At 41.6% G+C, this 12,371-nt stretch overlaps 1 protein-coding gene across 1 annotated transcript in view; it reads left to right on the top strand.

Moving 5' to 3' along the window:
• Nucleotides 1–414: 414 nt before the first annotated feature.
• Nucleotides 415–12,371, top strand: part of ca10a (carbonic anhydrase Xa) — a 185,181-nt gene continuing 173,224 nt past the window's right edge. Inside the window, 1 exon segment of the mRNA XM_083786708.1 lies at nt 415–888. Coding sequence (XP_083642834.1) covers nt 828–888 — 61 coding nt within the window. The 5' untranslated portion in view covers nt 415–827.

Consider the following 12,371-nt stretch of genomic DNA (forward strand, 5'->3'; position numbering starts at 1 on the left):
GGCTAGGTAGGCTATTGCAAATTCCTTGCGGAGAAAAGGATTCTCTTTTCAAAACTATCTGGAGTTTGACTCACCGAAGGCTTGCAGTTTTTCTTAGTTTGTTCCATTCATCGTAAGTGTATTTTAAACAGCATTATCTTGTTAGCGCTGCCTTTATATGGCGGAGGGAGGTGATATGGATAATTTGCATGCTGTGTGATTATTAAAGAAAATATAGCGGCTTGTTGTAGCAGATGAGCCTCCTCCTCTATACGGGGAGCGACCGAGCGACGGAGCGAGTGAAGCACGCCCCATTGTCAGAGTGAATCTAGACTCGACACCTGGCGATGGGACTTCAGCGTTCAGACTATTTGTATTTATGTTCCGATTTAAGGTGTCCACGCTGACTGAACGAACGAACTCATTTGTGTTTCTGTCTCTCTTTCCACGCCTATAGTGCTTGAAAATGGTGTAGAGGGTCGACTTTACGCGGAAAGACAGAATGTCCATTTGGTGAAGTGGGACCGTCGCCGGTGGAAGAGTGAACATATGGATGGGCATAGGACGCACTGGAGTTCTACAGTGAAATTGGACGGACTTTGATTTTGCTTTACCCACCTTTTTGTTTTGTTCCATTTGCCTGGAGTTCAACTCGTTCTGTGACGCTGGAATTGTAGATTTATGGGCAAAGTGTGGCGCAATTTCTCAAGCTTACACACCTGCTATGTGTCTGTGGAAAATACCTCTAACTGGAAGGTGTACAGTGGGATACTGCCTGGGAAGACTCATCACCTGCAACTAAAGCCCTTTTCACTCTCAGCCTAATGTACCTGGAATGAAGACAGAGGATGGATATAATTTGGGAAATTTTTATCATTCTTCATGCCAATTTCATTGTCTGCATATCAGGTGAGTTAATTATTATGGGCGTCGTTTGTGTGTGCTTGCCTTGGGCAGCTGCGTCAAATAATTGATATAAATGACCCACCGCACATTGTCTTTTAAAGTTTTACTATAGCCTACGTTTCCATACAATGCCTTGGGGTGGATGAGACGCTGCATGGAGATGTTACCCTTTGAGAGTTGGGTTCTTTTCACAAGTTATCTAGGGGCTAGCTAAAGCCTAAAGGTGATGCGATGGGTCCAACTCATTAATCATGTTTCCCAGCTGTTCGCTATAATATAATAATATATTATTAGATGCGGTTGTGTCTGGACTCTGGAATCAGAACTTCAACATTTCAGTCCCATATTGTTTATATTGACCGTGTCTGACTGTGTGCGTTGGTATAGGTGTTTGGTATCTATCGAAAATTACAGTGAATTTACTTGTGTATTTAGCATTTGATCACTCATGCATGTGACGTGAGCACCCTGATAGCCTTACAGGCAGCACGATCTACCTTCCTTGTGGCGGTAGATATGTGGACTAAAGACGCTTTACTGGCGCTGCTGCCGCTGCATGCACAGGCATTGATGTCCCAGAGACATATACTACAGGCACTCGTTGCACTGCCGCCTAAAAAAACGTCATTGTGAATATGTTCACGTTATGCCATAGGCTACCTATATTTTTCCTATTTGTCTGTATAGCAGCTCTGTCTCTCTGTCAAAATAACAAATCGGCTAGAGTTAATATGGTTATCAAATAAAGCAGAGCTCTGCGCGCAGCAATGAGCGCACTCTGCAGCACTGGCGCTGATGCAGTACTGTGTCGATTGACTGTTTAAACTAGAGAGATGCTGCTCCATATGTTATCTCACATAACATATGAAGCCTATAGAAGACTTTGCGGACATTCTGAGTTTGGTGGTTCTAGGTTGAGCTCAGTGTGATCCCCACACCCGAGATGCCGAGAAAGATCACTTGGGACTTCCAGGGCTCCCCATGTGTGACGCCTCTCAGCAGAAGCGTAAAAGCCGTGCTTGAGGCTGAGCAGCGCAGCGTGGGCCCAGCGGTTGGATCTCAGATTCTCAGTGACGTGCTGGGCATTCTACTATATCGTGCGCAATCCTCCCACAGCGGGCATAACCCTCCCTGGCTGTGTAAAGCAAGCATTACGCACAGCTGCCTTTCCTCTCCACACACCAGCCTTTTGGTTTGGAATGGGAAAGGAGGATTAGTGACAAGAATTTACGTCATGTTACAGCGCCCCTCCCCTGATTTATGTCAACGTTAACTCCGTGGCAAATCCGCTCCCCAGGAGGCATTATGTGTCATATCCTTTTCATTGAAACGCATGTTTTAGGTTATAGGCTGGTTTCATCATCGTCATCTTGGTGGCAGTGTTTCATATCCATCTGTGGCTGATGGTGATGGATGGATGCTTATGTGAAGTATAATGCATACCAACATTTCAACTGAATCTACAGTCGGGACTGACCATCACATTGTTTGGCCTCATTAAAATGTAAATTATTCTCTTTAAACTGTATTTATAAAGCATAGTTTTGAAAGTAATTTTTGACTGCAGTCAGCATCTGTGAACATGCATGGTTCATAATCATAGGTTGAATCTACAGGTCCATGTTGCATGGCATCAAAGCTTTGTGGTTGCAATGGTGGTGGACTGTGGACACTTTGACACTAGATTTTGATACAGTATATACATATTTTCTTCTTAAAGGATACAGCTGGTGTTTTTTCCGCATTTTGTTCCATGCAAACCATCATTGTGAAAAATAGATAAATAAATAAAAATAATTAAAATATTGCTCAGTATTAGCATAGACACTGCACTTGTTATATCACTCCACAAACTATATATCACTTGTCAAACTTGCTCAAGCAATGGGAATTCTCTTTCTTTTTAGCTTATAGCCTTAGACCATCTGGTCCTTGTCTATTGGACCAGCATGACTATGATTATTTTGAGGAAGACACATTTTATCTTGGTGATCACTGATCAGTCATGCAGTCAGATCATGAATAGTGACATAAAAAAAGTGTTCTTTGTTTTTTTTTGTTCAAAAACAGTAGCTTGTAGTAGTAACATGATCCTCTTTGGCTTAAAAACAAATTAGAACTGAGATTAGATTGTAAGAAGGCTAAGATTACTTTATTGTCAGTGTGCACAAGGGAAATTAAAATTGTCTTTTTGCATATCCCAAGTATAGCCTACACACAGTCCACCCACACACATAACTCTGGGGTTTCAAGGACACTAAGTTAAACGCAGACATTGTTGAGGAGTGAGTAAGACAGCCACCCTCCAGAGAGTCCAGACACCAACTGGAATACACCCTCCTGTCTGTGCCGAAGATCATATACTGTGCTATCTCATCAATATTTTGATTACTATAAAAATAAAATAAAACAGTTTAAAATGCCATAGCCACCAGATGTGGAAGGAATTTGATTGGAAACTCAGAACTAGATATTTCAATACTCCTCTGGTTATTTCTTCATAATGTGAAAACACCATCCAGTTGGAGAAAATGTGGTTATTCCTGTTGGGAATTATACTACAGGATACACGTGATTGGAGTTATATATTAAGGATATACATTCGGCCAAAATGTCCTCTCAGTACAGGGTTGTGTAGCATGGAATGGCCTTCTTCTGCGTATATTCGTATAAGGGATTGTGATACATTTCCATCTTTTAAATACAATCTGAAAAAATGGTTGCTTGAAAACCAAAGCTGCAACCATTCATGATTATTTCTTTTTTTATGCTGTGTTCCCTATATTATGTAAATGTATTCCACTGTTTGCCTGTCTGTTTTCCGTTTTGTGTTTCTTGTGAGGACTGTGGATGAAAATTAGCAACTGTGCTACAGTATATCCGATGTATTTACGTCCATGTGACAAACACACGGACTGCTGTTCTCCAGTGCTTTCTTGTATTTGTTTACTGAGATTAAATTTAAGGTTAGATTTAGGCATCGTTTTATTGAGGTTATGTTTAGGAGTAAGGTTAAGTTTAGGCATAGTTTTACTGAGGTTACGTTTAGGATAGTCTCTCGAGACAGACTGTGAGAGGGCACTGTTTTTCCTTTGTTTTGCCAATGGGTACCCAGATTGCCTTCAGGAATACCTGGTGGCGACATTTCCGAGGTCTCCGGATTTGACCCGTGGTGAGCTTATATTGGGGTGAGCGTTCTTGTATTCCTTTCAGGTGGCGCAGGGGTAAACTACCTGTCCATCACTGCCGAATAATCCAGCTTGGCAGAGTGTAAATGCAAACACAATTGCTGTGGTCAGGGTAGGGAAGCTAGATGGAGAGGGTGATCTCTCCTGTGGGCTGGGACGGCACCTCTCAGCAGAGAGTGTTGAACGGGGGAGTGGGGACTGCCCAATGCCCATAAATCACCGGGGGAGTAGGACGGAACGGAGGCAATGCGTCCTCCTGGTGCATAGTGGGGGCTCTTCATCTGCAGGTGAGAGTAGGGTGAATAATAGCAGTGATGACACAGAAATGTGTCTCTAAATTAGAAAGGATACTAAAAAAGAATGAATTAATATGCGTATATTTTACTGTATTAATGGTGCTGTCAGTCTGACTTATTTCTAGTTTGTTACTGTGGATTCTCCCACTTTGCTGGAGTGGTGTTGGAATGTCCAAAATATGAATAAACAACTTGTATTTAATCTATCGATAAGTGGCCATGGTATAAGCGGGAATATCAACTCTATTGAACTATAGTGCATTCTGTGTGGAGACAAACCACCCTTCATGTTATGTTGTGGGCTAATTTAGCAAATTGAACAATAAACACACATCTTGTTGATTATCCCTTACATAACACAAAGTAACACAATGTGTGCACAAACTTGTCCCGGACATTGGCTGTTGTATTGTATAGAGGTTTCCTGTATTGAAATGGCCAATCATCAGAGGTCAGCCTAATGACCACTACATTGATTAAAGGCTTGAGAATTGAAGCAAGGGGAAACGAGAATGCTTGGCTTGTCTCTCTATATTACTTGCCGCACAAATATTAGCAGAATCAGCCACTATTTAGGTTACAATGACGAAGAAAAGTCTGTTAACTAGTAGGTAATCCTAGGCTAATATTGCTATGGCAGTGCAGGTTAACAGATATAGCTTTCATCATCCTTTGCCTGTCATAGTCACACTTAACAGGCTCATTGGATCCATTTTTACACAGTTTGAAATTGTGATTGGACACAAAAAAATGAGTCGGCAAAGCTTTGGGATATTAGTCACAGTGACTTATGTGTCAGATCATATAAATAACCACTGTTGGATCTGGTTTAGGATGGATCTTTGCCAAATATAGATATATTATACAATATATTAGTTATAGCCTGGCCCAGCCTGTATGGTTTCTGGTCTAGAGGGGTGGGTGCCGGTCGAAAACAGGTGGTGGATCCTATTGGTTCAACCACCCCCGCCCCCCTCCTCTGATTATAAGACTACCCCCATCTTTCAAGGCTCATTTGTGGAAAAAAGAACATTGAATAAGTCCCCGATTATAATACGACCCAGTTCTTTTAGGATATTTCCATTGGAAAGAAACAGTCTTATATTCAGCACAATAGGAGATATATCCTTATCAAGCCCACTATCGAGCATTTTGTGGAAAGACGGGAGACAATTCATTCTGAACAGAACCTTATTTTTATTGCCCAGTTCAGTTGTGAGAGTTTGTATGCCAATAAACACACACACACACACACACACACACACACACACACACACACACACACACACACACACACACACACACACACACACACACACACACACTTAGAAACAGAATATGCATATTTTTTATCTTATTATATTTTAATAATCTTATCTTTATTTTAACCAACCAAGACATCCCTTTGCACTACATTTTACTAGGGTCTTATACAGTACCTTTCTAACAGAGGGAGGGAACTGTTATGTGTACCGTCACTTTAAAAGCGTAATGTATACATCATCGTACGGCAGTGTCAGGCACCAAAAATAGCCAATCTACAAGCTCACACCGCATCTGGTTGCACCGCGTTGTGAGCTTGTAGCTCTGCCTTTTCGGCAACGATTGACTGAGAAGTTGCACAATGAAGTATTATGTGAGACTATTCAATCGATCCGCGGGAGATACAGTATTATAACTCTATGGCAGGGAGATTTGAGTTTCCCAAACGTATTATGAATTGGATTACCTATGGCAACGTCTTACCGTGCTTGGGCAGCAAGCACAGTAAGCACAACATGCCACCCACTAATTTTGGACGCCGATTACAGCCGAACGATACGGACTATGAAAAGTCTGCCTGTGGTGTTTTAATCGGATAGGGCCAGAGATGTGTACCATTTTTTGTGGGATTTGCACAGAAGCTGTAGGTGGAAGACCAAAAAGTGTGTTTTGAAGAAAAGTCAAAATGCCAGAAAATCTATCCTGACGCAAATGGGCGTGGCCTATAGGAATCCAGGGAAAGTGATTTTGATTTTACGACCTACGATTCAAGAATTATAAGGCGTGAAGGAAGGGACATCCGCACACTGCCACTTGCTAGTGGTTGACCTTCCTCTCGAAGGTCGCAAGACAGAAACGTTGCTCAATAAAATTACTCTGAACTAGCAAGTGGCAGTGTGCCGATGTCCCTTCCTTCACATTGTATACTCTCTGTCATCATCGCACCTGCTCCAAATTGCCTGCCGGGTGTGCGGAAGTCTTCTCTCTACAAGAATTATAAGGCGAAATGTAAAGTGGGCTGTTATAGCACCACCATGTCTGATGTAATTATTTATTACATACATTTTAATAATTATAATGAACCTCCCCTCCAAGTGTTGTAACTGTAGCTCCGATGGTTTCTGAGAGAAAAATACTTGATGTGAGTTTTTTCATTTTCCCATGTAAGTGGGTAATGGGTGGGTAATTTGAATGCACTAAAAAATTAATTAATAATCAATAATTTTCAAGTGTAAAAAGGGCTTTGTTAAGACCTAATATTATGGTCAATGCCTGTGTGAAAAGTCGGAGCGATTGGTGCAGGCAGTGAAGAGCTACGACAGTGTTTCAGACAGTCAGACAGACAGAAATTCAGACAGAAATTCAGACATTGAGTGAATTATAGTATGATGATGATGTTAAGCCCAAAGCCCGACAAAAGCACGACAAAAAGAAGAAAAGAAACGCCACTAAATGGCGGCGACGTGGTCCAGTGTGAAAGTGAGAACGGAGATCAACGGACTTATCGAAATAAAGGATTTATGTAACTCACGTTAGTTAGCCTATTAATGTTCCATTTTCATCATTCTAATGGATTCCAGACGGTGGTGAGTACACATGAATTGTACAGTAGCTGCAGCTCCCTCCCTTTAGTTTCCTCTGAAGTGAAGTTGCTTGTTACGTGTAGTGTTTACAGAGTTATATCAACATGGATCGTTTGGTAAGTAAGTAAGTAGCCTTGCCGAGCCATAAGGCCCATAGGGCAGGAGCCTATCTCCTGTTTCTGTAGCGTGAGGCAGCTTGATGTACAAGTACACCCCCTGGACATGACGCTAGTATGTCGCAGGGACTTACCCCCAATCCAACCCTTGATGCTGAGTGTCAAGCAGGTACAATTTACAATTTACAATTTAGGCATTTAGCAGACGATCTTAATCCAGAGCGACTTACAATAATCAGGAACAAAAGCATGGGAATACATCACAAAAGCATTTATCATAAAACATGCGTAAGCTAAGAAAGTAACAGTGGAATATCTATATTATGAGACTATACATATAAGCTATATATATACTACTATGCTATACAGTACATATGTACTATGGCGTGCTATGATTATATACAATGCAATTATAGTGCCGTCTACATAACATGCTATAAGTCTGTATCAGATGCTATCTAAGTCTACAGAAATGCTATCTAAGGGGGTAGGGTAAGTGCTATGGGCCATGATGGAGTCTAAAAAGGTGGGTTTTCAGACTACGGCGGAAGATTGGGAGTGATGCTGCAGTTCTGACTGCAATGGGAAGTGCATTCCACAGTTTTGGAGCCAGAAGGGAGAAGAGTTTGGGACGTGTGGAGCGTTGTCCCGGCGTTTTTAGTGAGGGTACTTCCAGCTTCCCTGCGTTGGCTGATCTGAGTGTGCGGGAGGGTTTGTAGGGTTCAATCATACTTGCAAGATATGGGGGAGCCATACCTTTGGTTGCCTTGAATGCCAGCATCAGAGTTTTGTATTCTGTGCGGGCAGCGACCGCAGGGGGGGACTGTGGACTGAGCCTTTGGTATGACCCGGCTGGGGATTGACCGACCTCCCAGTCTCACGGCGGACACTCTAACCACAAGGCCACTGAGCTCAGTGTCGTAGAGTCTGTGGGGGCCAGGGGTCCGCTGCCCCCATGAGGAATTGGACCAGGGGTCTCTGCCCCCATGAGGAATTGGACCTGAATTATATATTCGTCTCGGTTCGTCCCGTTTGTACCGCACCCGTTCGCACCGCACCCCTTCGCGCAATTCTCGTCTTGTCTTGACTTTGTATGTAATCGCGCCGCTCTAACCATCCAAGTCTGGCACCAATAACACCTTTTTTCCTCACTGTCCGGGGAGGGGGTTGGTGGGGGGTGGACCGCATTGCCTGTCCCCTTGTACATAATGCAGATCAGGCATTGAAATGCTAATCTGGGTGCTTGTTTTCACCTGCCAGGTAGGTAAGGGTATGCATGCATACAGTACTGTACTCTCATGCTTAGGCTACTTGTTCACAATGAAAACACCATCAGCAAGAACACCCTAGCTGGCAACAGCGATGCCAGCCTGCCGTTGAAACCTTCCGCCGTCCCAGCGACAGAACACAGAACCTGCCGAGGTGGACAGGACTAGCCTGCAATCATGGCATTTAAACGTGCTCTTCTGTTTATAATCTAAACACTGACCGGTTCAAAAAGTGTTACAAATAAGTGTTTAGAACCTAAACGTTTTCCCCCATGGGCCCCCATGATGATTATAAAAACATTTCGTCTCTGACTGAGCTGGTTGGTGACGTTGATTAGGTTATTCATTGCAGCCAGCTGGGTTAACGAGATAGCTCAGTGCAACCTGACGAAAACCTGACGCTTCAGCTATTGTGTGATAATCCGATTGATTTTACTGTATAAAACATTTAAGCATATGGCGGCCTGGGCCATGGCTCAGTGGTCCAGGCACCTTGGCTGGTAATCCAGTCTGGCAGTGTGCCGCGGGTTCGACTCCCGATCCTGACTGCCTTTACGGCATGTCTTCCCCCCATCTCTCTCCCCATTTCCTGTCAGCATACTGTCTGTCCCTCCATAAAATATATAAAATAAAGGCGATAGCCAAAAACCCCCAAAAAACACACACATTGGCATATGGCAACTTGGCAAGTTAACTTGTTAGAAGCTCATTTGGTGAGCAAACCAGAGGAAAGCCAGCGGTAGCAAGCAAGTCTCACACTGTTCACTGTTCTCTCTACTGTACTGCCTGCATGCAGTGCGGGACTGCGGGCTGCTACTCAGAGTCTGAAATGCCAGTGCGATGCGCCTCCTGTCACAAGTGAATCAATCGTCTAGCGCAGCCCTCTTCATAATAAATACATACATGTATACACAATCACATTACACAAATAACACTCTTAAAAAATTAAAGATTAAATCACAGAACCACAGAGCCCAAAGCTCGGCCCGGGCCTGACTAATTAGAATACGTTTCGGGCCGATAACGTCGTGTCGGGTCTGTACCGATCGGGCCAGGTTGGGTTCGGGCAGAGTTTGGGCACTTTATACTGTACTACTCGTGCTGTACCGTAACGTTCTGTACTATACTACTTGTAGTGTACCGTACTATACTAGTTTAGTCTACTGTACTAGTTGTACTGTACCGTACTGTAGTACTCATACTGTACCGTATACTGTAGTACTCGTACTGTACCATACTGTGCTCTACTGCAGGGGTTCTCAATCTGGGGGTCGTGACTCCTCGGGGGGGGGGGGGGTGTCCCGAAATTATTTTGGGTGGGTCCCCAAATTATTACATTTAAAAAAAAGGGAGAAATCTTTTTTTGCAAGTGAATGACGGAATGATGGTAATTTTGAGTTTACATAGTACACACAGTGCATGCATACATTTTCCTTAATTGTGGGCTCGCCACAGCGAGCACACAATAGTTCTTGTCAGTTTATATTTGTGGGCTCGCCACAGCGAGCACACACTAGTTATTGCCAGTCTATATTTATACTTCTTTATTCTTCTTTATTCCACCCGTTTTTTGCGACCTCACTACTTCCACATACTTTATGCTAGAAATTTAGTTCAAACTTCAAACTGTTCAGCTCTTTGCAGTGATGTGTGCTTGTATTTTTATTTTTACAAAGTTTTATACTTTTTATACTTTTTAACTTTTTAACTTTTTTTTACATTCTTTATAGTGAGAGTCGATGGAAGAAAGGTACCATTTTTCACAGTTAACTTTTTTGAGCTCTTATTACTCTGTCATACTTTCACTTTGAAACTTCATTCAAACTTTATAATGTTCATCTATCTTTGAACTTTAATTGGTGAAAAAGTTGTTTTGAAAAAGTTTATACTTTTTAAAATATTTAACTTTATTTATAGTTTTTTCCTCCCATTGACAATGTATGGGATTTATCTCTAAATCAACCTCACTTTTGCAGCCTCATTACTCTGGCATACTTTGTCGTAGAAACGTGATTTAAACTTTAGAAAGCTCACACGACTCTGGACTTTTTCGTGGTTCAAACCGTATTCGAATACGTTAAACGGTTTTTCCGAAATCGCAGTTCAATCGCAGGCCGTTTCGCCTAATTAGTGCCAAGTTAGAGTGCAGGGCTTCTTTCACTAGAGTGCGTGAACAGAAAATCTTTCCTTGAAAATTTACCAAACAAATTGCCGTCCCGGCCAAAATATTCACTTTACACGCATGTCCTTTGGTCATTTTGTAGCCACACATGTCCTCTTTCACACAATGTGACCACCAAAACACAGAGACATACAGAATGTGAACTACGGCCTTTTAAGTGACACAAATACAGTCAATCTGCTCATTGACCTCAATTGTAAAATCCTTACGAGGAAATTATCGCGATGACAATTCTTAACTCGCTCTTATAACCACATTTTCGATCGTACCAACACCACAATCGCACATGGTGTACCTCAATATCTCAGGCCACTCACAGCGAAGAAAATATTTGCATTCGACTTTTACTTTTTGCGATAGAGCAATTTGTTCGGGCATAGTTTCCCCCCATTCAGGATCATTGTAAAATAGCCGATCTTCAAGTTCATATCGCGCCGCGCCACTCCCAGTCATAGTGCTGGCAGTTCTTTACACTTCCACAGCTGAGACATATAAGGGCTTAATTACAGGGCTGAAATTAAAGTTACAAGATCTCAATGAGTTGCTCTGCGATACCTTGTGGGCTTGTAGGTCTGCTATTTGTGCAATTGGATGGCCTTTACACAGCTCTCGCAAGAGCACGCACGCACGCATGCACGCACACACACACCCTGTCTTCCTATTGGTTGCCCTTTACACAGCTCTCGCAAGCGCACGCACGCACGCACACACACACCCTGTCTTCCTATTGGCTGGCCTTTACACAGCTCTTGCAAGCGCACGCACGCACGCACGCACACACACACGTTTATTAAAAAAATATTTTCAAAAAAAGTGAAAAAAAATAATAATAAAACAAATAAAATTAAAAAAGTGTAAAAATGAAAAAAAAAAAATGAAAAAAAATGAAAAAAAATTAAAAAAATTAACAAAAATTAACAAAAATTAAAAAAAGTAAAAAAAAGTAAAAAATGAAAAAAATGAAAACTTAAAAATATAAAACTTTTTTTCTTTTTTTTTACATTTAAAGATTTTTTTTTAAAAACACTTCTACAACTTCCACATACTTTATTCTGCTTAAACTATAGTTTTTACAATTTTTCATACTTTTTTTTTACTTTTACTTCAGCTTTAATGCATTTTCTACTTTTGTTTACAATATGCTACAGTCCCGAAATTTTGATTATGGATTTAGACCACCAAAGGTAACACCATTACTCCGGTCCCCAAAATAACTTTATACAAAGCATTTTACGCGAGCCCACGCAGTTTCTACAGGAACTGCTTTCTAGTTATTCGTAGTATTATTCCACTGGAGTAGTCTTTTTTTGTCGCTTTATACCTCCCACGCTGTACGCACTTGAGCCATATGTCAAATTGACCGGAAAAATCGGGAATCGTGTGCTTGTATTTTGTTAAGAGAAGTGTTGTATAGTTTAATTGTTATGAATTTATTAGTGAATTAAATTTCCCCATTGACATGAATGGGAAAAGGCAAAAAATCACATTCAAGTATTTTTTCCTCGGAGACTGTAATCACTATAGTTACAAAACTTTTAGGGATATTTCTTAATTATGACTAAAACTAATTAAAATTATAATTTTATAGGT

Source organism: Protomyctophum parallelum, assembly GCF_964188405.1.
Source record: "Protomyctophum parallelum genome assembly, chromosome: 17".
NCBI classification, from domain to species: Eukaryota; Metazoa; Chordata; class Actinopteri; order Myctophiformes; family Myctophidae; genus Protomyctophum; species Protomyctophum parallelum.